The sequence below is a fragment of the Sebastes umbrosus genome, chromosome 9 (genome assembly GCF_015220745.1).
Source record: "Sebastes umbrosus isolate fSebUmb1 chromosome 9, fSebUmb1.pri, whole genome shotgun sequence".
In the NCBI taxonomy this organism is placed as follows: domain Eukaryota; kingdom Metazoa; phylum Chordata; class Actinopteri; order Perciformes; family Sebastidae; genus Sebastes; species Sebastes umbrosus.
The window spans coordinates 2,290,792-2,313,891 of NC_051277.1; the positions used below are offsets into that span (position 1 = coordinate 2,290,792).

At 42.2% G+C, this 23,100-nt stretch overlaps 1 protein-coding gene across 1 annotated transcript; it reads right to left on the minus strand.

The window, feature by feature from the left end:
* Positions 1–1,224: 1,224 nt before the first annotated feature.
* On the minus strand, positions 1,225–22,768 carry tgfbi (transforming growth factor, beta-induced). The gene is made up of 17 exons (XM_037779583.1): positions 22,512–22,768; positions 20,760–20,858; positions 12,357–12,421; positions 12,067–12,224; positions 10,960–11,124; positions 10,721–10,867; positions 10,499–10,640; positions 10,125–10,337; positions 9,815–9,952; positions 8,669–8,814; positions 6,067–6,203; positions 5,458–5,588; positions 4,459–4,583; positions 4,273–4,375; positions 4,055–4,122; positions 2,304–2,328; positions 1,225–2,215 (listed from the first exon to the last, which is right to left on the minus strand). The coding sequence occupies exons 1-17, from the start codon at positions 22,646–22,648 to the stop codon at positions 2,160–2,162; spliced, it is 2,055 nt and encodes a 684-aa protein (XP_037635511.1). The 5' UTR covers positions 22,649–22,768; the 3' UTR covers positions 1,225–2,159.
* Positions 22,769–23,100: the final 332 nt, after the last annotated feature.

Here is a 23,100-nt window from a genome sequence, read left to right on the forward strand (position 1 = left end):
GAAAGTTCACTAATAAAAATATTTAAACAATTATTAAATATGAAACATAATAATATTAAATAAAGAAAACATGTTTTTTGTCTTGAAATAAGCTGCCACATTAGTATATAGATATAGATATAAATAGTTATCAGTGTGTGATGTGTTCCTGTGAGCAGCAGGCGGCGCTCTGACTTCACTTTACTGAACATTTCACTTCTGTTTAGAAGTTTTATTCTAATTTAATAAGGTAGGTAATAACTAATAATAACTATAACTAATAATAATAAGGTAGGTAATAACTAATAATAAACTGGTTAACCTCCTTACACTTGAAATTAAGAATAATAAATAAAGTAATAATAAATAAATGCAGTGTTCACAGACTGTGATGCTGCAGTGAGAGATGGTTTTATTAAATCCGTTTATTGACAATTGTAAAATACTTTGAGTATTTCTATTTGTTGGTATTTTATTCTTCTGCTCCTCATCTCAGAGTAGTGAACGAGTCACTGGAGGAAGTGATTTTAACATCCAGATGTGAAGTTCTGACACATTTCTGTCATGTATGAAACATTAGAGGAGAATTTAATGTTTTTATTCTGTAATAATCTGATTCTTCTTTAATAAAACTGTCCGTCTGTCACTCAGCGAGCTGCAGCTGTGGAGGATTATCTGCTGCTGTCAATCATCTCTACAGATCTGAAACATGTCCTGAGAAATAAAACCAACATCTGGAGACTGACAGGAAGCCAAAGAGTCACCCTATCAAAATAAAACGAGTTGATTTAATAAAGTCAGAGATTAAAAAAAGCAGAAGTGAACATGTTGATTCAGGATGAAGTTACATTCACAGAGACGTTCACATTTCTGCTGACTCAACAGAAAGAAATATAAAATCCTGCAGGTCAAACTCTGGACTTCATTATCTAGATTAATGTTTCTATATTAATATCTATAACCTAAATACTGTATCTGAGACCTGAAATGTTCCTTCTGTTATTTTTCCCTCCAGAGGAAACTGAAGGTTCAGTGTCTGTGAGGCGTTCACTGCTTCACATTAACCGTGGTTATAAAGAACGTCTGTCTCTGTTGACCTCACCTGGACCGCATTAATATTTCATAACCCCGAGGAGACGTGCATGCAGGAAGCGTGCACAGATTACAGATGATTTAAGATGACTAGTGTGACACACACACACACACACACACACACACACAAACGCAGCTTCAGTAACAGATGACTTGTCTTTTCTAATTTTTCAGTTTTATTTTACAAAAATCACAAAGAAAAACGGCATAAAAAGCTCCAGAGATCCATCAGGTCACGGTGTCTGTCTGTTAGTCTGATCTGGGTTAGAGTTAGAGTTGACCCCTTTGACCTGCTGACATGCTGCAGGACAACAACACACAGACTACACGACGACAACAACAACAACAACACACTTTACAAAAGTTTTACATGTGAAAGTTCAAACTTTAAACTTCAGAAGTGACATTCGATCAAAATTAGTTTTCTTTTTTTTTACAGTACAAAGAAATCAAAACACTGAGTCGGTAAAAAATAATAAAAAACAACAATATTTCTTCTTCTTCTCTCCACGAAGTGAAGAAAAATCCCCCTCAGACCCTCTCACACTGTCTGATCATCAGGTATTGATCAGTGATCAGTGATTACTTCCTCTCAGCCAGCCTCGTCTACTTCACTCAGTGGTTTCCTACATTTCCCAGAATGCCTTCCAAAAACCTTCAGAGAAGGTTTGGTCGCAGAAGTGAGACAAAATTTATTTCCTGCATTTATACACATTTATATCAACTGGTTGAACTGGTTGAACTGGTTGAACTGGTTGAACTGGTTGTTGTGTTAATAACACTGGTGGTCAAACAGAAAGCATCATATCATGAATGCATCTCCTTTACTTTAGTTTAGCTGCGTTATAATAATGATAAAAGCACTGTGATTTACTACCAACACACACCTGAGCAGGTGAGAGGTGAGAGGTGAACCCCGTCACCTTCAGGACCCGATGATGTGTTCTCTTTGTAAGTTAAATATTGATTATTACACTTTGTTCCTGTTTCAGATGAATGTTTCAGTGTTAAAATACTTGAGGGGGATTTTTCCTTTAAGATGAGAACCCCGTTCTGTTCTTTGGTTCCTCAGAGGTTCTGCTGGAGTTCTACTGGGTCATCATCTTGCTGGAGCGACTGCGGACCACCTGCTGGAACAGGTCGTCTGAAGACAGAAACCACCAGAGGACATAAAGTTAGAGACACAACAGCTTCAGATGAAACAGGAAGTAGTTCAGAAAGAAGAAACTCACCGTTCCTGAAGCTCTTGGAGTCAGCCTGTGAGACAGAGAGAAGGTCACAAATCACCCAAATTAATAAAATCACTTTCCTGACTACAGTATAATCCTGTAAACTACACCGTTAACAGTATAGACTACAGTATAATCCCGTAAACTGCACCGTTAACAGTATAGACTACAGTATAATCCCGTAAACTGCACCGTTAACAATATAGACTACAGTATAATCCCGTAAACTACACCGTTAACAGTATAGACTACAGTATAATCCTGTAAACTACACCTTTAACAGTATAGACCAGTGGCGGCCGGCCAATAGAGGGCCACGGGGCCTGGCCCCACCCACCTTGAGCCACCAAAAAAAAAAAAAAAAAATTATAAAATTATTAATTATAAAAATTATAAAAATTATAAAAATTGTCAATATGTGTGTTTTTGACCTATGGAATATACCCGTAATATTTGTAAAATAGAATAACTGCGCCAAATATCTGCTTTCCTCCTTGAACTCTCTGCTAGTGCACCTCTCAGCTGCTCACATGCACGTGCACTTTCTGGGGCCAAATGGATTTGGCCCAAGGAAGGCGGGTCTAATAAGCAGTACAGCCAATCACTGATTAAAGATATATGATTACAAGCATGAATGACATACAATTCATCCAATCAGCGCCGTAAAAAAGACTTCCGGGAGGGCCAAACTGATTTGGCCCATGGTGTGCGCGCGCACGTTCACGTGTGTCTCTCTCTGTTCTCGTCAGGGCTCATGTCAGTTCTCGCGTGATCTTGTCTTCTCGTCTCTCGCTTCTCTCCACTTCTCTTCTCTCACAGCCCATTTTAACGGCATGACAATGGAACAGCCAAGCACTAGTAGCGCTTTTTGATACCTTTTTTTGCATTGAATCGTACTAGGATGTTTGTTGAAATTGATTGGCCCTACCCAAAAAAAAATCCACCAGCCGCCACTGGTATAGACTACAGTATAATCCTGTAAACTGCACCGTTAACAGTATAGACTACAGTATAATCCCGTAAACTACACCGTTAACAGTATAGACTACAGTATAATCCTGTAAACTATACCTTTAACAGTAGACTACAGTATAATCCTGTAAACTACACCGTTAACAGTATAGACTACAGTATAATCCCGTAAACTACACCGTTAACAGTATAGACTACAGTATAATCCTGTAAACTACACCGTTAACAGTATAGACTACAGTATAATCCTGTAAACTACACCTTTAACAGTAGACTACAGTATAATCCTGTAAACTACACCGTTAACAGTATAGACTACAGTATAATCCTGTAAACTATACCTTTAACAGTAGACTACAGTATAATCCTGTAAACTACACCGTTAACAGTATAGACTACAGTATAATCCCGTAAACTACACCGTTAACAGTATAGACTACAGTATAATCCTGTAAACTATACCTTTAACAGTAGACTACAGTATAATCCTGTAAACTACACCGTTAACAGTATAGACTACAGTATAATCCCGTAAACTACACCGTTAACAGTATAGACTACAGTATAATCCTGTAAACTACACCGTTAACAGTATAGACTACAGTATAATCCCGTAAACTACACCGTTAACAGTATAGACTACAGTATAATCCTGTAAACTACACCTTTAACAGTAGACTACAGTATAATCCTGTAAACTACACCGTTAACAGTATAGACTACAGTATAATCCTGTAATCTAGAATCAACGTAATAACAAATGGCGGTTTGTGCATTCTCACCCCGGAAGAGGCGGCTGATCTGAGAGGAGTTGCAGGTCCGTCATTCTGTTCTCTGTCCACCTTCGGAGCTGCACACGCACACATACACACACACACACACACACACACACACACACACACCACAACAACAACAACGTTTTACAATTTCCTCTCTGAAAACGTCGCGATGAGAGCCGTGAGAGTCAACCAGAACACGCAAACAATGAGCCGATACTCACGCAGAGGTCTGATGATGCTGTTGACGGCGTGGACGACTCCGTTAGTCGCCATCAGGTCGGCGTCGGCCACCGGGACCTTGTTGACGTACACCGTGTAGTTACGCTGAAACACACAGAGGACAGATCAGCTGTTATCAGCTCTCTGATCAGCGATCAATACGATAAGAAACGTTATTGATGACTGACCACGCCGAGCTCCAGCTTCTCTCCCTGCAGAGGTTTGACTCTGGTGTGAGATCCCACGCCGCCGCTGACCAGCATGCCCTCCCCCAGGTGATACCTGAGCACACCTGCCAGCTCCTGGCGGTTACCTGGAGACAGACGGACACACAAAGTCAGATCGGACTGGAGATGTCTTAGTGTCCTTATGTCTTTATGTCTTAGTGTCTTAGTGTCTTTATGTCTTTATGTCTTAATGTCTTTGTGTCTTTATGTCTTTATGTATTTTTGTCTTTATGTCTTTATGTCTTAGTGTCTTTGTGTCTTTGTGTCTTTGTGTCTTTATGTATTTTTGTCTTTATATCTTTATGTCTTTATGTCTTAGTGTCTTTGTGTGTTTGTGTGTTTGTGTCTTTGTGTCTTTGTGTCTTTATGTCTTTATGTCTTTATGTCTTCATGTCTTCATGTCTTCATGTCTCTGTCTTCATGTCTTTATGTCTCTATGTCTTCATGTCTTCATGTCTTTATGTCTTTGTGTCTTCATGTCTTTGTGTCTCTATGTTTTCATGTCTTTATATCTTCATGTCTCTATGTCTTCATGTCTTCATGTCTTTGTGTCTTAGTGTCTTCATGTCTTCATGTCTCTATGTTTTCATGTCTTTATATCTTCATGTCTCTATGTCTTCATGTCTTCATGTCTTTGTGTCTTAGTGTCTTCATGTCTTCATGTCTCTATGTTTTCATGTCTTTATATCTTCATGTCTCTATGTCTTCATGTCTTTATTAGGCTGACAGTGAAGCTGCTCAGACAGTTTATATAAGCTGTATTAAAGTTCTGGGATGATTCTGCTGTGAGTCACGTAAACAGAAGCGTTGGAACCAAAGAAGGAGCTGAAGTCTGTCTGAAGTCTGTCTGTTGACGCCTGTTGAATAATAACTTCTCACTCTCTGTTATAGTCTCCTCATTATATATCAGAGCTGTACGAGTGTTATATGAATGACATAATAATCTCCTGTTACACTCACCCATCATCTTGTTGAGTTCGGGCGGCGGCATAGCGCTGAAGGCGGCGTTGGTGGGAGCGAAGAATGTCAGCGCCGCCTGCTGGTTGAGCAGCTCCGTCATACCTGCAGTCTGGACGGCTCCGACCAGGAGGCTGAAACAGGAAGGAGATTCGTTAGACAACATGACATCACTTCCTCTAATCAAATCACAGAACATGTGACTTTAAGGGACATTAAGAGGACTTTAAGGGACATTAAGAGGACTTTATGGGACATTGAGAGGACTTTAAGGGACATTGAGAGGACTTTATGGACATTAAGAGAACTTAAAGGGACATTAAGGGGACTTAAAAGGACATTAATAGGACTTTAAGGGACATTAAGAGGACTTAAAGGGACATTAAGGGGACTTAAAAGGACATTAAGAGGCCTTTATGGGACATTAAGAGGACTTTAAGGGACATTAGGAGGACTTTATGGAGATTGAGAGGACTTCATGGACATTAAGGGGACTTAAATGGACATTAAAAGGACTTTATGGGACATTAAGAAGACTTTAAGATGTTAGATGAATGGGTGTGATTGGTTCCTCCACCGCCCGTTTACCATCATGAGTTTACGTCCACTGACCTGAAGCGGTCGTCGGCCTTCAGGACGTCCATGACGGTTCCCATCGGCGGCGTGAGGACTTTGTCCACAGTGAACATGGTGGCGTGGCGCCCCGTCTTGTCGTGAGCAGCGATGCAGGCGTTCTCAATGCACAGGCTCTACAAACACACAGAGAATAAGGGACAGCTGAGAGGACGCAGGGGGAGGTCAGAGGTCAGAGGTCAGAGGTCAGAGTGGAGGACAACTAAAGACGAGAGGTCTGTTTGTTTCTTGTCTTCTTCTCTGGTGAGTTATGGTGTTGCTGTGTGAACGTTTTCCTCCTGGATGTTCTCGAGGTTCTGAGACGTAACAGAGACGTCATAATAAATAATTATATATTATTATTATATTATTATATATATTAATACTCTGAACTCCTGCTCAGTCTGAGGATCTCTGGACTCCACATCACGTCTTAGAGGACGGACATTTTGTCAAAGCTCGTCTCTCACACCCATACACACACAAGCGCACACACACATGCACACACGCACGCACGCACGCACGCACGCACGCACACACACACACACACACACACACACACACACACACACACACACACACACACACACACACACACACGGTGTCTGGAAAGATTTAGCAGCTGTGGGAAGCAGGAAGCTTCTTGTGGTCTGCAGAGTTCATTACTGAGCAGAAATGTGAACCACCCACGAGTCTTCGAGTCCAGGACCTGAAACATGTGGAGCCACTGAGACCCCCAGAGACCACCTCCCAGAGACCACCTCCCAGAGACCAACTCCCAGAGACCTACCCCCGGAGACCACCTCTCAGAGACCACCTCCCAGAGACCACCTTCCAGAGACCACCTTCCAGAGACCACCTCCCAGAGACCACCTCCCAGAGACCAACCCCCAGAGACCACCCCCCCAGAGACCACCTCCCAGAGACCACCTCCCAGAGACCACCTCCCAGAGACCGCCTCCCAGAGACCACCTCCCAGAGACCGCCTCTCAGAGACCACCTCCCAGAAACCACCCCCCAGAGACCACCTTCCACCATGGACCGATTAATAACACCGTCATTTACACATGTTCACATGTGGGTTGTGTTTCCTGGATAGCACGAACAGCTTCAGTTATCATAGAAGACCCTACTGACCGACCAGAAACCAGCAGAGCACTGTCAACTGTACGACCAGAAACCAAAGGAGCAACGTCAGCTGTACGACCAGAAACCAACAGAGCAATGTCACCTGTACGACCAGAAACCAGCAGAGCAACATCAGCTGTACAACCAGGAACCGGCGGAGCAATGTCACCTGTACGACCAGAAACCGGTGGTGCAACTTCACCTGTACGACCAGAAACCGGTAGTGCAACGTCACCTGTACGACCAGAAACCGGTGGTGCAACTTCACCTGTACGACCAGAAACCGGTTGTGCAACTTCACCTGCACGACCAGAAACCGGTGGTGCAACGTCACCTGTACGACCAGAAACCGGTGGTGCAACTTCACCTGCATGACCAGAAACCGGTGGTGCAACGTCACCTGTGCGACCAGAAACTGGCAGTGCAACGTCACCTGTACAACCAGAAACCGGTGGTGCAACTTCACCTGTACGACCAGAAACCGGTGGAGCAACATCACCTGTACGACCAGAAACCAACTAGGCTAGCCCAGTAGCACAAAGGCTAACTCAGTAACACAAAGGCTAACCCAGTAGCACAAAGGCTAACCCAGTAGCACAAAGGCTAACCCTGTAGTACAAAGGCTAACCCAGTAGCACAAAGGCTAACCCAGTAGCACAAAGGCTAACCCTGTAGTACAAAGGCTAACCCAGTAGCACAAAGGCTAACCCAGTAGCACAAAGGCTAACCCTGTAGCACAAGGACTAACTCAGTTGCCCCTACGTGATAAACCTTTATTAGTTCTGGTCGTCTCTCTGCAGGCGGCTCTGATTCACGTCGCCACAGGATAATACTTAGGATGACATCATCACCACATGCGGGCGCAGTAATGAGGCTGCAGCGTGGGACAGTCATGCTCTCACCACATTTCATGCAGTCATCCTGCATTTGAAAAATCATTTAAAAATTGAAAATGAGTTTCCTCTCAGAGGCATCATGAGCTGAAAATATAAAACCTCCCGAATCAGACCAGTTCTGTTGAGCTTCACTAATCCGACACACAAACTGAGTTTGTTAAAGTCATTAATGAGAAGCAGCCACATAGTGACCTCATGAAATCATCACAATATTTACTGCCAGAGAAGACAGACGAGCCGCCCAGCAGCTCTGCTCTCTGGGAACGATCTGAAGTTACACTCAGTAAAAAAGAGCTTCTTCCAGGAAAATGGAAATCACCGAGTCTCATTATAACAATGAAACTGGTTTAAAACATGAAACTCTGAACATCATCTGATCATCAGACTGTCAAACATCAGTTTTATAATCAGAGAACAGTGAAGTTCAGCTTCACCTGCAGGATCCAGGTGTATATACATCTATATACTGGGTGGTGTTGGGTGGCGTTAGGTGGTGTCCCATACCAGTGTAATGTTTCCTACTGAGAGGACATCTTGAGACCGACCGACCTCCTGACGAATCACATTTAAGTTCTTACGTTTCTGTAGACGAACACTCTGAGTCGGAGGCCTCCCAGCGTCTCCAGCTCCTGGTTGTGATACAGAGACTTAGAGGACAGCTGGTCCTTCAGGAGGTGATTAGTCATCAACTTCTTCATGTCAGGCGTCATCGTCGTGTCAATTCCTGTTACAGACACACGGACAGGTAAATAAGACGAGGACGACCGCGGAAGGGACGAACAACAAACTAAAATAACCTTTTTTATCAGGTTTAAAAAACTCATAATGTAGACATTTAATACATTATATATATATATATATATATATACATTATATATACGTTAGGGCTGTCAACGTTAACGTGATAATAAAATAACGTGTTAACGCAAATTTGTTTTAACTATTTCTTTAATGTATTAACACAACAAGTGATTTTTAGGTTGTAGCGGCTCAGTTTTAAAGCTAGAGTGAAAAAGTGAAATAAAGGTAAAAAAATGGCGGAAGAGTCCAAAAAAAGTCAGGAAAAGCCTGAAAAATTTCTGAAAAATATAAAAAAAAGAAAGTCTTAAAATGTCCAAAAAAAGTGTTAAAAAAGTTAAAAACCTGTCCGAAAATGTCAAAAAATAAAATCTGAAAAATGTCAAAAAATGTCGGAAAAGAAGTCCAAAAACTGTCCAAAAAAAGTCTGAAAAAGTCTGACAATTTTATGAAATATGTCCGAAAAATTTCAAAAAATATCTGAAAAACGTGCAAAACATGTTTAAAAAAGTTAAAAAAAACTGAAAAATGTAAAAAAAAAAAAAAAAAGTCTGATCAAAAGTCCAAAATTTAAAGAAAAATGTCAGAAACCAAAGTCTGAAAAATAATGTTAATAATGAAAAAAATAAGACAGATAAAAGTCCAAAAACTGTCCAAAAAAAGTCTGACAAATTTTACGAAATATGTCCGAAAAATGTCTGAAAGAAAGGCAGAAGAAAAGTCTGATACTGGTATCATAGTTAACTAGAGAACCTGACTTTAACATTCATTCTAATTAACATTCGCCTCTCGTTCACTCCCGTTCTCTGTGAGCCGGCTGTCGAACATGTGTGACTGTAACTTTAAGGATGTACTGACTGAATAAAGACTTAAACAGCTGACCGCTGTCTCTGGGGTCAAAGGTCAAGTCTCTGAGAGGGCGTTACCTGTGAAGGCTTCGTTCAGAGGAACCAGCATGGTCAGAGCCTCGGAGCCCGTCAGGTGACCCGACAGACCCGCATCCACAAACAGCTTGGTCGCCGTGGCAACAGATGGACCTTCAGCCAGCTCCAGCAGAACTTTGGCTGAAAGAGAACAAGTTAAATAATACTGTAAATACTACTCCTACCTACTACTGCTACTACCGACATTACTAACCGTGGATGTATTGTTTGTACTGCAGTGCTTCTGCAGTTTTTACAGAGGCACTCTCAGCATTAGATGCAGTAATAGTAGTATTATTAGTAATATTAGAACCTGAGTCGGGGATGAGCAGCTCGTTGATGTAGTGGACGACTCCGTTGGTTCCCAGCTGGTCCGTCTTGGTGACAATGGCCTTCCCGTTCAGGGTCATGTGGTCTCCGTCACAGCCGACCTCCAGCACGGTGCCCTGCAGCGTCTCCATCGGCGTCCCCGACACGATGGACTCGGCGCACTGCATGTGCTTCAGGATGTGGTAGTTCAGCAGGTCTGAGGGGGGTACGGGGGACAGGAGGACAGGTAGAGAGGAGGACAAGAGGACAGGAGGACAGGTAGAGAGGAGGACAAGAGGACAAGGGGACAGATGGACAGACATCAGAGTCCAGTTCATCCAGTCTCTAGCTGGTCTGAAACCGTACTGATCTGGTCACCTCTCAGAGCCACGGGGTCTCCCAGGATCCGGTTCAGGGTCTCCTGAGGGATCTTCTCGAAGGCGTCGTTGGTGGGAGCGAAGACGGTGTACTGACCGTCGCTCTCCAACATGGCGGACAGACCCGCCGCCGCCATCGCCGTCTGAAAAACGGAGATAACGTGACTGAAGGCTGCGCTCACACTGATCTGTCTCTGTCTCTCTGATGGACAGGTGAACTCACGCGTAACGTCTCCAGGTCGTCGTCCACCTCCAGGATCGAGTTCACGTTGTTGGAGACGGCGGTGATGACGCGGTCGACCACGTGCACGATGCCGTTGGTGGCGTGTTGGTCGGGTTTGATCAGACGAGCGCAGTTCACCGTCACAATCTGAGGAGGTGAAGAGGAGATCTGTTAATCTGTAGCGTGATTCGCCATGGTCGGCGTTGTGGTGATGATGTCACGGTGATGATGTCACCTACCCCGTTGCTGTAGTGGTGGATGTGGACGTGGAAGTCCTGGTACATGGAGGCGAAGGAGGATCCGTGTTTCAGCTCCTCGGAGGTCAGCCGGCGGTTCACCATGTGGTAGTGAAGAGCGTTGAGCAGCTCGATGTTCACGTTGCTCACCAGAGCGTCCAGGATCTCCTGCAGCGCCACAATCAATACATCAATCAATACATCAATCAATAAATCAATCACCAGAGCATCCAGGATCTCCTGCAGCGCGACAACAACAATAAATAAATAAATATACCATTAAATGTAGCAAAAATAATATAAAAAATAAATGTAGCCATTAATTATTGATAAAATGTGACATAAACTGATATTTCAGTTTTAATTTATATTTGTATTAATTCCCTTAATTCTTCTGTTTAATTTTCCCATTTATTTATTTATGCATTTATTTTTATATATTTTTTATTTTATCTTTGCATTTATTTTTGCAATTATCTTTTTATTTTTTATTTCAATAAGTTTGGGGAAATAAATGTGGGGTGAAATGAAAAGGGAAAATCATGCAAAATAAATAAATAAATGCATAAATGCATACATACATAAATAAATACATATATTTAAAAAGAAATATAAAAAATAAATGCCAAAATACAAAATACATGCAAAAATAAATAAATAAAAAAGAAATGCAAAAATAATTAAATAAAACTAATGCAAAAATAACTTAATTTGAAAATTAATAAAAATAAATACATAAATAAATAAAAGTGGAAATTATACAGAAGAGTAAATACATAAGGGAATTAATACAAAAATAAATAAATAAATACAGAAGCAAATTAAAACTTTTATCAATTAATTAATGGCTCCATTTATTTTTAATATTATATTTGCAACATTTAATGACATTTATTTATGTATTATTTATTTAATGACAACACATTGAATCACTGTTGTCTTCTCAGTCAGTATGACGTCTTAAATTGTGTCACGTGTAAAAAGATCAAACAGACAAATACAGTTTTCGAACGGTCTCTGTGTTGTTGCTAGGGTGTTAATCGGTGGTTGCTGGTGCATTCTGGGTAGGAGGTGATAGAGCGTTAGTCGGTGAGTGTTAGCGGTACTGACGGTGGGCAGGGCAGCCCAGGCCTCGTTGCTCGGGGCGAAGAAGGTGAAGCTTCCCGGTCCTTCGATCTCCTCCCTCAGCTGAGCTCGCTCAGAGTACATCTGCGTGGTGGAGGCGCCGACCACGCCCAGCGTGTTGTAGATGTTCACCAGAGGCAGCGCTGCGACACAGAGACACAGACACACTCATTCATTCACATTATTAATACATTAATAAAGACAGAGTTATGAGTTATTGATGCTGTGTGCATGCTGTGTTGAGTGTCGGGGGGGTCAGAGGTCAGAGGTCGTACCAGCAGGACAGCCCCTCTCTCCAGGAATCTTCTCATAACCAGGACAGCACTCGTAGGTGATGACCCTGTAACAGGAAACAACGAGAGGAATCACTTCCTGTTTCCTGTCCTCCTGAACAGCCTTCATCTTCTACCCTCCTCTACCTTCATCTTCTATCCTTCTCTACTTCCATCCTCTATCCTCCTCTACCTCCATCCTCTACCCTCCTCTACCTTCATCTTATACCTCCTCTTCCTCCATCTTATACCCTCCTCTACCTTCATCTCCTACCCTCCTCTACCTCCATCTTCTACCTCCATCTTCTACCTCCTCTACCTTCATCTCCTACTCTCCTCTACCCTCCTCTACCTCCATCTTCTACCTCCATCTTCTACCTCCTTTACCTTCATCTACTACCTCCTCTACCTCCATCTTCTACCCTCCTCTACCTCCATCTTCTACCTCCTCTACCTTCATCTCCTACCCTCCTCTACCTCCATCTTCTACCTCCATCTTATACCTCCTCTACCTTCATCTTCTACCTCCTTTACCTCCATCTTCTACCCTCCTCTACCTTCATCTTCTACCCTCCTCTACCTTCATCTTCTATCCTCCTCTACCTCCATCTTCTACCTCCTCTACCTCCATCTTCTACCCTCCTCTACCTCCATCTTCTACCCTCCTCTACCTTCATCTCCCACCCTCCTCTACCCTCCTCTACCTCCATCTTCTACCTCCATCTTATCCCTCCTCTACCTTCATCTTCTACCTCCTCTACCTCCATCTTATACCTCCTCTAACTTCATCTTTTATCCTCCTCTACCTTCATCTTCTACCTCTTCTACCTCCATCTTCCACCCTCCTCTACCTTCATCTTCTATCCTGCTCGACCTTCATCTTCTATCCTCCTCTACCTTCATCTTCTACCTCCTCTACCTTCATCTTCTACCTCCTCTACCTTCATCTTCTACCTCCTCTACCTCCATCTTCTACCTCCTCTACCTTCATCTTCTATCCTCCTCTACCTTCATCTTCTACCCTCCTCTACCTCCGTCTTCTACCTTCCTCTATAAAACCTCAGGAGCTTGTAAACGTTCTGTAAAATTTCTGCTTCAGGAGACACATAAATTCCTGTCTGTGTGTAATGATGCTAATAAAGGTATGAGCTGCTGACTGTGAGAAGAGTTTCCATGAGATCATAAACAAAGAGCATCCCATAATAATTTAGTTTACAGCACACAGTAAATGTTATTTAACATAACAGAGATGGAGACAGCTGTAACCATGGTAACTGTACACAACAGAGATGGCCATGGTAACTGTACACAACAGAGATGGAGACAGCTGTAACTATGGTAACTGTACACAACAGAGATGGAGACAGCTGTAACCATGGTAACTGTACACAACAGAGATGGAGACGGCTGTAACCATGGTAACTGTACACAGCAGAGACGGAGACGGCTGTAACCATGGTAACTGTACACAACAGAAACGGACACGGCTGTAACCATGGTAACTGTACACAACAGAAACGGAGACGACTGTAACCATGGTAACTGTACACAACAGAGATGGAGACTGCTGTAACCATGGTAACTGTAAACAACAGGCGGAGACAGTTGTAACCATGGTAACCCCCGACATGTTTAGAAGACATAAAATAAAAATACAAATTTTATAAGTTGAGACTTTCAGTAGAACTTGTTTCAGTTTCTCTGTAAAAGTGAACATTTGACTCAGTCAACGTGTGTTTCAGGAGGATCGGTCACATGTGGGCTGTAATGGAGCGTGGAGGCCGGGCTGAGCCCTTCATGACTTCCTGTAGAGATTTCCATAATAAATGTGGCTCAGCCGTCGGGGCTCATAAAGCTCATATCCTCAGAGAGAAGAGGAATCTGCAGCCAGACCAGACGCTTGACGGGGGACCCGCAACCTCCGCCAGGAAAAACACTAAACCACCAGGAGCCTGCTGCGGGCTCCACACTTCCTGATCTCTACAAAATAAAATGTCAGCGAGCCTCACAGAGGAAGAACAGTTGAACATGACTCGCTCATTTAACTACATCATGAATAGAAATTAACATCATGACTTCCTGCAGAGTTATGTGATGTTTTCTGAGCAGGAAACACTTTAATACATTCATCATACAGGCTCATACATGACCTTTGACCTCTGGATTTAACTCTATCGGTGAGCTGCTGTGAAGCTCCCACGGAGCAACCTGGGGTTTAGTGTCTCTCTAACATGCAGACAGGAGTAACCGGGGATCGAACTACCAGCCTGGTGGTTAAAGGACGACCCGCTCTACCCCCGGAGCCACAGCTGCCCCGTTTATAGTTCATATCTCCTCACACAGACTCTCAGAGTCTCAGAGTCTCTCAGCTGAAGCAGCAGCTTCTTTGATGAAATCTAATTCATCGTCTGGAGACAGAAGAAGGAAAAAGTCCAGAACTCCTGCAGCCTCCGAACACACCGCCAGTAAAATGTAAACAGATGGAGATCAGCTACTGACTGTGTGTGTGTGTGTGTGTGTGTGGGTGTGTGTGTTGGCACACACACTGGACTGATTATCAAACCAGATGGAAACTCGACTCCTGTTTGGTCTCCACATAAACAAAGATGGCTGCCGTGGATCTCTGACAAAACAAACAGAGCGAGGTCGAAGGAAACCTTCCAGAAACATCAGCAGAGACAAGCACGTCTTTTTTCTTGGCTGTCACCGTCTTGGTTTTTGGCCGTCACCATCTTGGTTTTTGGCCGTCACCGTCTTGGCTTTTGGCCGTCTCCGTCTTGGTTTTTGTCCGTCTCCATCTTGGCTTTTGGCCGTCTCCGTCTTGGTTTTTGTCCGTCTCCATCTTGGCTTTTGGCCGTCTCCGTCTTGGTTTTTGTCCGTCTCCATCTTGGCTTTTGGCCGTCTCCATTTTGGTTTTCGGCCGTCACCATCTTGGTCTTTGGTCGTCTCGATCTTGGCTTTTGGCCGTCTCCATCGTGGTTTTTGGCCGTCTCCATCTTGGCTTTTGGCCGTCACCGTCTTGGCTTTTGGCCGTCTCCATCTTGGCTTTTGGCCGTCACCGTCTTGGCTTTTGGCCGTCTCCGTCTTGGTCTTTGGTCGTCTCGATCTTGGCTTTTGGCCGTCTCCGTCTTGGTTTTTGGCCGTCACCGTCTTGGCTTTTGGCCGTCACCATCTTGGTTTTTGGCCGTCACCGTCTTGGCTTTTGGTCGTCTCCATCTTGGTTTTTGGCCGTCACCGTCTTGGTCTTTGGTCGTCTCGGTCTTGGCTTTTGGCCGTCTCCGTCTTGGTTTTTGGCCGTCACCGTCTTGGCTTTTGGCCGTCACCATCTTGGCTTTTGGTCATCTCCATCTTGGTTTTTGGCCGTCACCATCTTGGTTTTTGGTCGTCTCGATCTTGGCTTTTGGTCGTCACCATCTTGGCTTTTGGTCGTCTCCATCTTGGTTTTTGGCCGTCACCATCTTGGTTTCGGCCTTCTCCATTTTGGTTTTTTGACGTCACCATCTTGGTTTGTTGGAACCAGAAGTGAGATATATTTTGTTTTAATAATCTGAATCTCTTTAGTAACTAAAGCTGATAAATGTAGTGCAGTAAAAAGTACATTACATTTCCCTCTGAGATGTAGTGGAGTAGAAGTAGAAAGTAGCAGAACATGGAAATACTAGTAGTAAAGTAAAGTGCAAGTACCTCAAATGTTTACTTAAGTAGAGTACTCATACTTCTAAGAGCTGGTGAATGAGCAGATTCTGTAGCTGGAAGTCAAACAGACGGTGTGGTGTGTTGTTGAAGAGTTTAGTTTTAGGACGGGACGAAGGGGGAAGGTCTGAGGTCTCAGGGGGGAGTCGATGGCGGTGGTGGTGAGGGGTCGGGGGGGTCGGTGAGTTATGAGGGGGGCTTATGAGTCTTCCTTCTGCTGACCTTTGACCTGCTGAACCTCCTCCACAGAAACCCATTGACACACAAACAGACATGACTCAAACACCGAGTGTAAATCTAACGAGACTGTCCAGTTAGGAGGCGAGTGTTTCCACAGGCTGTGTGTGTGTGTGTGTGCGTGTGTGTGTGTGTGTGTGTCCACTTAAACTCTCACTTCCTCTTTCTTCAGTTTCCTGATCCGAGCTGAATGAATCTGTTTGTGAAGCGTTTTAAAGCCGCTGAGTCTCTGAGAGTCTCTTTAATAAGAAACACTCAGAAGTATGTGCTCTAATGTACGAACTGATTCACAGCCTGAAACACTGAGCTTATTTAATGTCCTCCGTTCACTGGTGATGAAAACCAGAACACATTCACAGCTCCGAGATCCGGCAGCACCAGCAGCTCCTCATAAACCCGTGAAGTCCTGGAGACGGATGAATCATTTAAACGTTGACAGTTAAAAATACTGAAGCAGCTGTTTCCACGGAAACCAAAAACATGGGTCAGCAAAACACAGCAGCACCGAGAACACACCAGAGAGGCAACGCCGCGACCTAACGCTAGATCAGCTGCTGCTAGCAAAGACGCCGAGACGGAGGCGACGGCAGAGTGTTGAAGTACTCGGCGCCAAACGCTCCATACTAAGGCTGATTTACAGAACCAAGAGAACAGGGATACAGAACCAAGGGTTAGAGAACCAAGAGAACAGGGTTACAGAACCAAGAGAACAGGATTACAGAACCAACCTAACAGGGTTACAGAACCAAGAGAACAGGGTTACAGAACCAACCTAACAGGGTTACAGAACCAAGAGAACAGGGTTACAGAACCAAGAGAACAGGGTTACAGAACCAAGAGAACAGAGATACAGAACCAAGAGAACGGGGATACAGAAGCACAGGAGAAATGAAAGTAGAACCAAACAGGCGTCATCAGAACAACTTGATGCTCATCAGCCTCCAGATGAAGCTGAGAGTCATTTATGAAACAATACCGGCTACCAAGAACCCTCGGTTCCTCAGTCTTTATGCTAAGCTAAGCTAACCAGCTGGTACTGACTAGAACGGTCCCTTTAATAGAACTCTGAGTTGAGTTTCTACTCTCTCAGACTCACTCAGAGGAGACGTGTGTGTCACAGCTGGTCTTCTGCTGCCAGAGACTCATTAATAATGTTTATTCCTCCAGACTCACTGAGTCCCTTTGTTTCACACTGAGGTACTACAGTAGAAGTATCTGACTCTTTACCTCAGTCAAAGTACTGCAAACTGTACTACAGTACAATAATCCAACTCTTACTTCAGTCACAGTACTGCAAACTGTACTACAGTAGAAGTATCTGACTCTTTACCTCAGTCAAACGGGAGGAGACGGGAGGAGACGGGTATCGAACCACCGACTCGCTGGGCTACGTCCTCTAACCGTCTCCGTCTCTCTGTCGCGTCTCCACACTAAGAACCAGTAGAAACTGAGCTTGTTGTCCTTTAACTGACCCCGTCAGCAGAGAGACGGGCTCAGAGGTAAGATCAGGTTATATAAGAGGTGAGGACACAGAGAGGGACATTCCTCCAGAGAGGGACATTCCTCCGTCCACTCAACACAGTCTGAGTCCGTCCAGCAGGACTGAGGTCACACTACACTCAGAAAACACACACAGTACAGACTGAGGAAGGAGTTGAGGAACAAATAAAACATGAACAACAGAATGGATATACAGACATAGGCAAAGTTGTTGGTAACGTTCCGTTAAAGAGAGAAAAACCCACAAAGGTCACTGAAATAACTTGAAACTGACAAAAGTAATAATAAATAAAAATTCACTGAAAATTAACTAATGAAAATCAGATATTGTTTTTGAATTATGGTTCAGCAGAATCATTTAAAAAAACAAACTAATGAAACTGGCCTAGACAAAAATGATGGTAACATTAACTTAATATTTTGTTGCACAACCTTTTGAGGCAATCACTGCAATCAAGTGATTTCTGTAACTCTCAATGAGACTTCTGCACCTGTCGACAGGTATGTTGGCCCACTCCTCGTGAGCAAACTGCTCCAGCTGTCTCAGGTTTGAAGGGTGCCTTCTCCAGACTGCATGTTTCAGCTCCTTCCACAGATGTTCAATAGGATTTAGATCAGGGCTCATAGAAGGCCACTTCAGAATAGTCCAATGTTTTGTTCTTAGCCATTCTTGGGTGTTTTTAGATGTGTTTTGGGTCATTATCCTGTTTGAGGACCCATGACCTGCAACTGAGACCAAGCTTTCTGACACTGGGCAGCACATTTCGCTCCAGAATGCCTTGATAGTCTTGAGATTTCATTGCACCCTGCACAGATTCAAGACACCCTGTGCCAGATGCAACAAAGCAGCCCCATAACATAACCGAGCCTCCTCTATGTTTCACTGTAGGTACAGTGTTCTTTTCTTTGGATGCTTCATTTTTGCGTCTGTGAACATAGAGCTGATGTGACTTGCCAAAAAGCTCCAGTTTTGTCTCATCTGTCCAAAGGACATTCTCCCAGAAGCTTTGTGGCTTGTCAATATGCATTTTGGAAAATTCCAGTCTCGCTTTTTTATGATTTGGTGTCCTCCTCGGTTGTCTTCCATTAAGTCCACTTTGGCTCAAACAGTGACGGATGGTGCGATCTGACACTGATGTACCTTGACCTTGGAGTTCACCTCTAATCTCTTTGGAAGTTGTTCTGGGCTCTTTGGTTACCATTCGTATTATCCGTCTCTTCAATATGTCATCAATTTTCCCCTTGCGGCCACGTCCAGGGAGGTTGGCTACAGTCCCATGGACCTTAAACTTCTGAATAATATGTGCAGCTGTAGTCACAGGAACATCAAGCTGCTTGGAGATGGTCTTATAGCCTTTACCTTTAACATGAAGGTCTATAATGTTCTTTCTGATCTCCTGAGACAACTCTCTCCTTAGCTTTCTGTGGTCCATGTTCAGTGTGGTACACACCATGATACCAAACAGCACAGTGACTACTTTTCACCCTTTAAATAGGCAGACTGACTGATTACAAGTTTGAAGACACCTGTGATGCTAATTACAGGACACACCTTAGTTTAACATGTCCCTATGGTCAAATTATTTTACATCTTTTCTAGGGCTACCATCATTTTTGTCTAGGCCAGTTTCATTAGTTTGTTTTTTAAAATGATTCTGTTGAACCACAATTCAAAAACAATGTCTGATTTTCATTAGTTAATTTTCAGTAAATTTTTATTTATTATTACTTTTGTCAGTTTCAAGTTATTTCAGTGACCATTGTGGGTTTTTCTCTCTTTAACGGAACGTTACCAACAACTTTGCCTACGTCTGTATCTGCTTCATCTGAGTCTATATGGAGGTAGAAGGAAGTTACCGCTTTTATTGTGGTAGTCTGAGTAACGTGACGTCATATCCGTTCCGTATCCGTCAACCAAAACAAACCGCAGAAAGCAGAAAACGTCGGAGGGTCGTCGTGGATACGACCTGCACCCTCCCATGTTAAATCCAGCGTGGTAAACACTACACATCCAGTAAAGGATGGAAACACGTTGGGTTTCACACATTGACAGGAAAAGCAGAGCTAGACAGAGCAGAGCTAAAGCTGCATGCTAACTTTAAAAAAATTCAAAACAATGTCTGAAATATGTCAGAAAAAATGTCCAAAAAAGGCAGAAATATGTCTGAATAAAAGTCTGAAAAATGTCCGAAAAAAAAGTGCGAAAAAGTTAGCAGGAAACATTATGGTATGGCGGTAATGTTATGGTATGGCGGTAACGTTGCGGTGGAGTCGGCCGTCACTCTCGTCTCCGTGGTCCAATGGGCCGACGCTACAACTGTAGAGCACCCAGATACTAACATTTGTGTTCTCTGCATTGAAACGGCCCCGATGGAGCTGACCGGATGGATAAAGAGAACGGAGCTGACGGGAGAGCTAGAGACCACCTTGGAGAAGTTAGAGGAAGTAGACACGTGGGACTACGTCCGTTTTTCAAAATAAGGTGTTAACAAAGGAAACTGTATATACAAAATACATCTATGGAAATAAGACTGATGGATTATATTCACCAGAAGTATAAAACATTACATGCCCCTTATAAATTAAAAAGAAAATACCACTAATCTGTGAGGGAAATGTCTTTATTGTTTGATTTTTGGGTTGCTGGATAATAAATAATTCCTGACAATGATCCTGATATATTTGACTTCAGGACATCTCTGACTACATACATGCTGGAAATCAAACATTTTTACTGGATTCATTTAGAGATTTTCCAAAGTAAAAGTCCCTAGAAGTGTATGATTCATCTTGTTCCCCTTTATGGTCAAGAGCTAAAAAAGTTAACAAAAATTACAACATGTATCAAATCAGCACCCAAGTATGGTGAATCATCCCAGCCCTACATGACAGTTTGATGACAGACAGACAGACAGACAGACAGTTGGACAGACAGACAGACAGACAGTTGGACGGACAGACGGCGGTCAGACTCACGTGGGTTTCCCACAGACTTTGCGATGGTACCATTGTTTGCAGTTGGTGAAATATTTCTTATCGGTGCCTTTAAGCTGCTGCATGGCACAAACATTAGGTCTGAAAGACAACAGAGAGACAAACATTAGGTCTTTACTAACACAGTGAACAGACACTCACACTGTGGGATTATTCTACAGATTAATATATTAATTATGAATATAACAGCTGCTCATGTTGAGAGGATGAACATGTTCAGTTATAATATCTCTACAGTTCACCTGAACACTTTAGTCTGCAGACAGAAATATGTTCTGCTTCTACTAAGGCTGTCAAAGTTAACATGATAATAACGTGGTGGTATCATCTGAAACTATAAAACCTGATGAATCCATCGGTACCAACCATGTCATACTAGCCGAAAAACTGTAAAACAAAAGTCTGAAAATGTCTGAAAAAAAGTCAGAAAATTGTCAAAAAATTTCCGAAAACAAAATTCAGAAAAATGTCTGAAAAAAAATGAAAATGATCCCAAAAATAAGTCAAAAAATGTCTCCAAAAAATTCTGAAAAATGTCCGAAAAAATGTCAAAAAAGTCAGAAAAAGTCTGGAAAAAAGTCAGAAAATTGGCCAAAGAATTTCCGAAAAAAGATTCTGAAAAATGTCTGAAAATGTCCGAAAAAAGTCTGAAAGAAAATTCAGAAAATTGTCCAAAAAATAAGTCAGAAAAATGTCTCCAACAAATTCTGAAAAAGTCTGGAAAAAAGTCTGAAATGTGTATTACAAAATGTCAAAGAAAGTCTGAAAAATGTCTGAAATGTCTGAAATTTTTTTTGAAAATTGTCCAAAATATTTCCGAAAAATAAGTCAGAAAAATGTCTGAAGATATCCGAAAGAAGTTTGAATAAAAATCTGAAAATCGTCCAAAATATTTCCGAAAAAGAAGTCAGAAAAACGTTCTGAAAAATGTCCTAAAAAATGTCAAAAAAAGTCAAAGAAAATATGAGAAATGTCTCCAAAAAATTCGGAAAATTGTCGAAAAAAATGTACAAATAATGTACAAAAAAAGTCATAGTCAAGTCAGCACACTGACACACTGACAGCTGTTGTTGCCTGTTGGGCTGCAGTTTGCCATGTTATGATGTGAGCATATTGTTTTATGCTAAATGCAGTACCTGTGAGGGTTTCTGGATCAATATCTGTCATTGATTTGTGTTAATTGATTTACAATAATTAATATATACATACATTTACATAAAGCAGCATATTAGTCCACTCCTATGTTGATAAGAGTATATAAATACTTGACAGATCTCCCTTTAAGGTTCATTTAGAACAGATACAAAATGTGTGATTAATCTTGATTAAATATTTAAATTGATTGACAGCCCTAGTTTGAAGTCACGAGACTATAAAATCATTTTAAAGTGACACAGAAGAAGTTTCACAACCAAAATCATTAAAAATGATTTCTTCTGATTTTATAAAACAGATTATTATTAATATCACAGCTTCACTTTCATCTGTTCATCCTCTAATAAATCAGTTATATTAGTTATTATTATTATTAATATTATTAATATCACAGCTTCACTTTCATCTGTTCATCCTCTAATAAATCAGTTATATTAGTTATTATTATTATTAATATCACATGATGGAAAATGTGATAATAAAACAACATACAGTCACTGAGCATCGTGTGAATATTAAACTACTTTTACTCGGCTCGGTTCGGTTCGGTTCGACTCGGCTCGGTTCGGTAGGACTCACCCCTGCGCCCGGCCTCTGATCCGGCTGTGCTGCAGGACCGCCTGGTATGGAGATCGGGCCACGCAGACTGTCAGAACCAGGGACAGACCCAGAACCAGACCCGGGACCAGACCCGGGACCAGAACACAACCCTTCATCTTTAACGAGACTAAAGTCCTCCTCACAGTTCCTCTTCTCTCTGCTGCCTCTCCTTCTTCTGCTCTCTACTTTATCTTCTTCTCCTTCTCTTCCTCAGATCAGATCAGAGTTCCTCCAGATCCAGAACCGGAGAGACTCTTATAGACCAGAGAGAGAGAGAGAGAGAGAGAGAGGAGGAGGAGCGACACATCGAAGAAGGAAAGAAAGTAAAACAAACAAAGAAAAATAAATAAATAAATTAAGACAAAAAGAAAGAAAGAGAGAAAAATAAAAATAAATAAATAAAGGAGTAAAGAAAAACAAATAAAGAAAAACAAATAAATAAAGAATAATATATAAATAAAAATAAATAAATAAATGAACAAAGAAAAAAAAAAAAAAAGAAAAAGAAAGAAATAAAGAAATGAATAAAGAAAAAGAAAGAAAGAAATATAAAGAATAATATATAAAT

Bases quoted from the DNA above. Each gene is read 5' to 3' on its own strand.
- tgfbi (XM_037779583.1), bottom strand. From the start codon at position 22,648: ATGAAGGGTTGTGTTCTGGTCCCGGGTCTGGTCCCGGGTCTGGTTCTG. The intron at 9,953-10,124 runs GTTCTAATATTA...GTTCTCTTTCAG, and splicing joins GCTGCTCATCCCCGACTCAG to CCAAAGTTCTGCTGGAGCTG. The intron at 5,589-6,066 runs GTCAGTGGACGT...TTCCTGTTTCAG, and splicing joins AAGGCCGACGACCGCTTCAG to CCTCCTGGTCGGAGCCGTCC.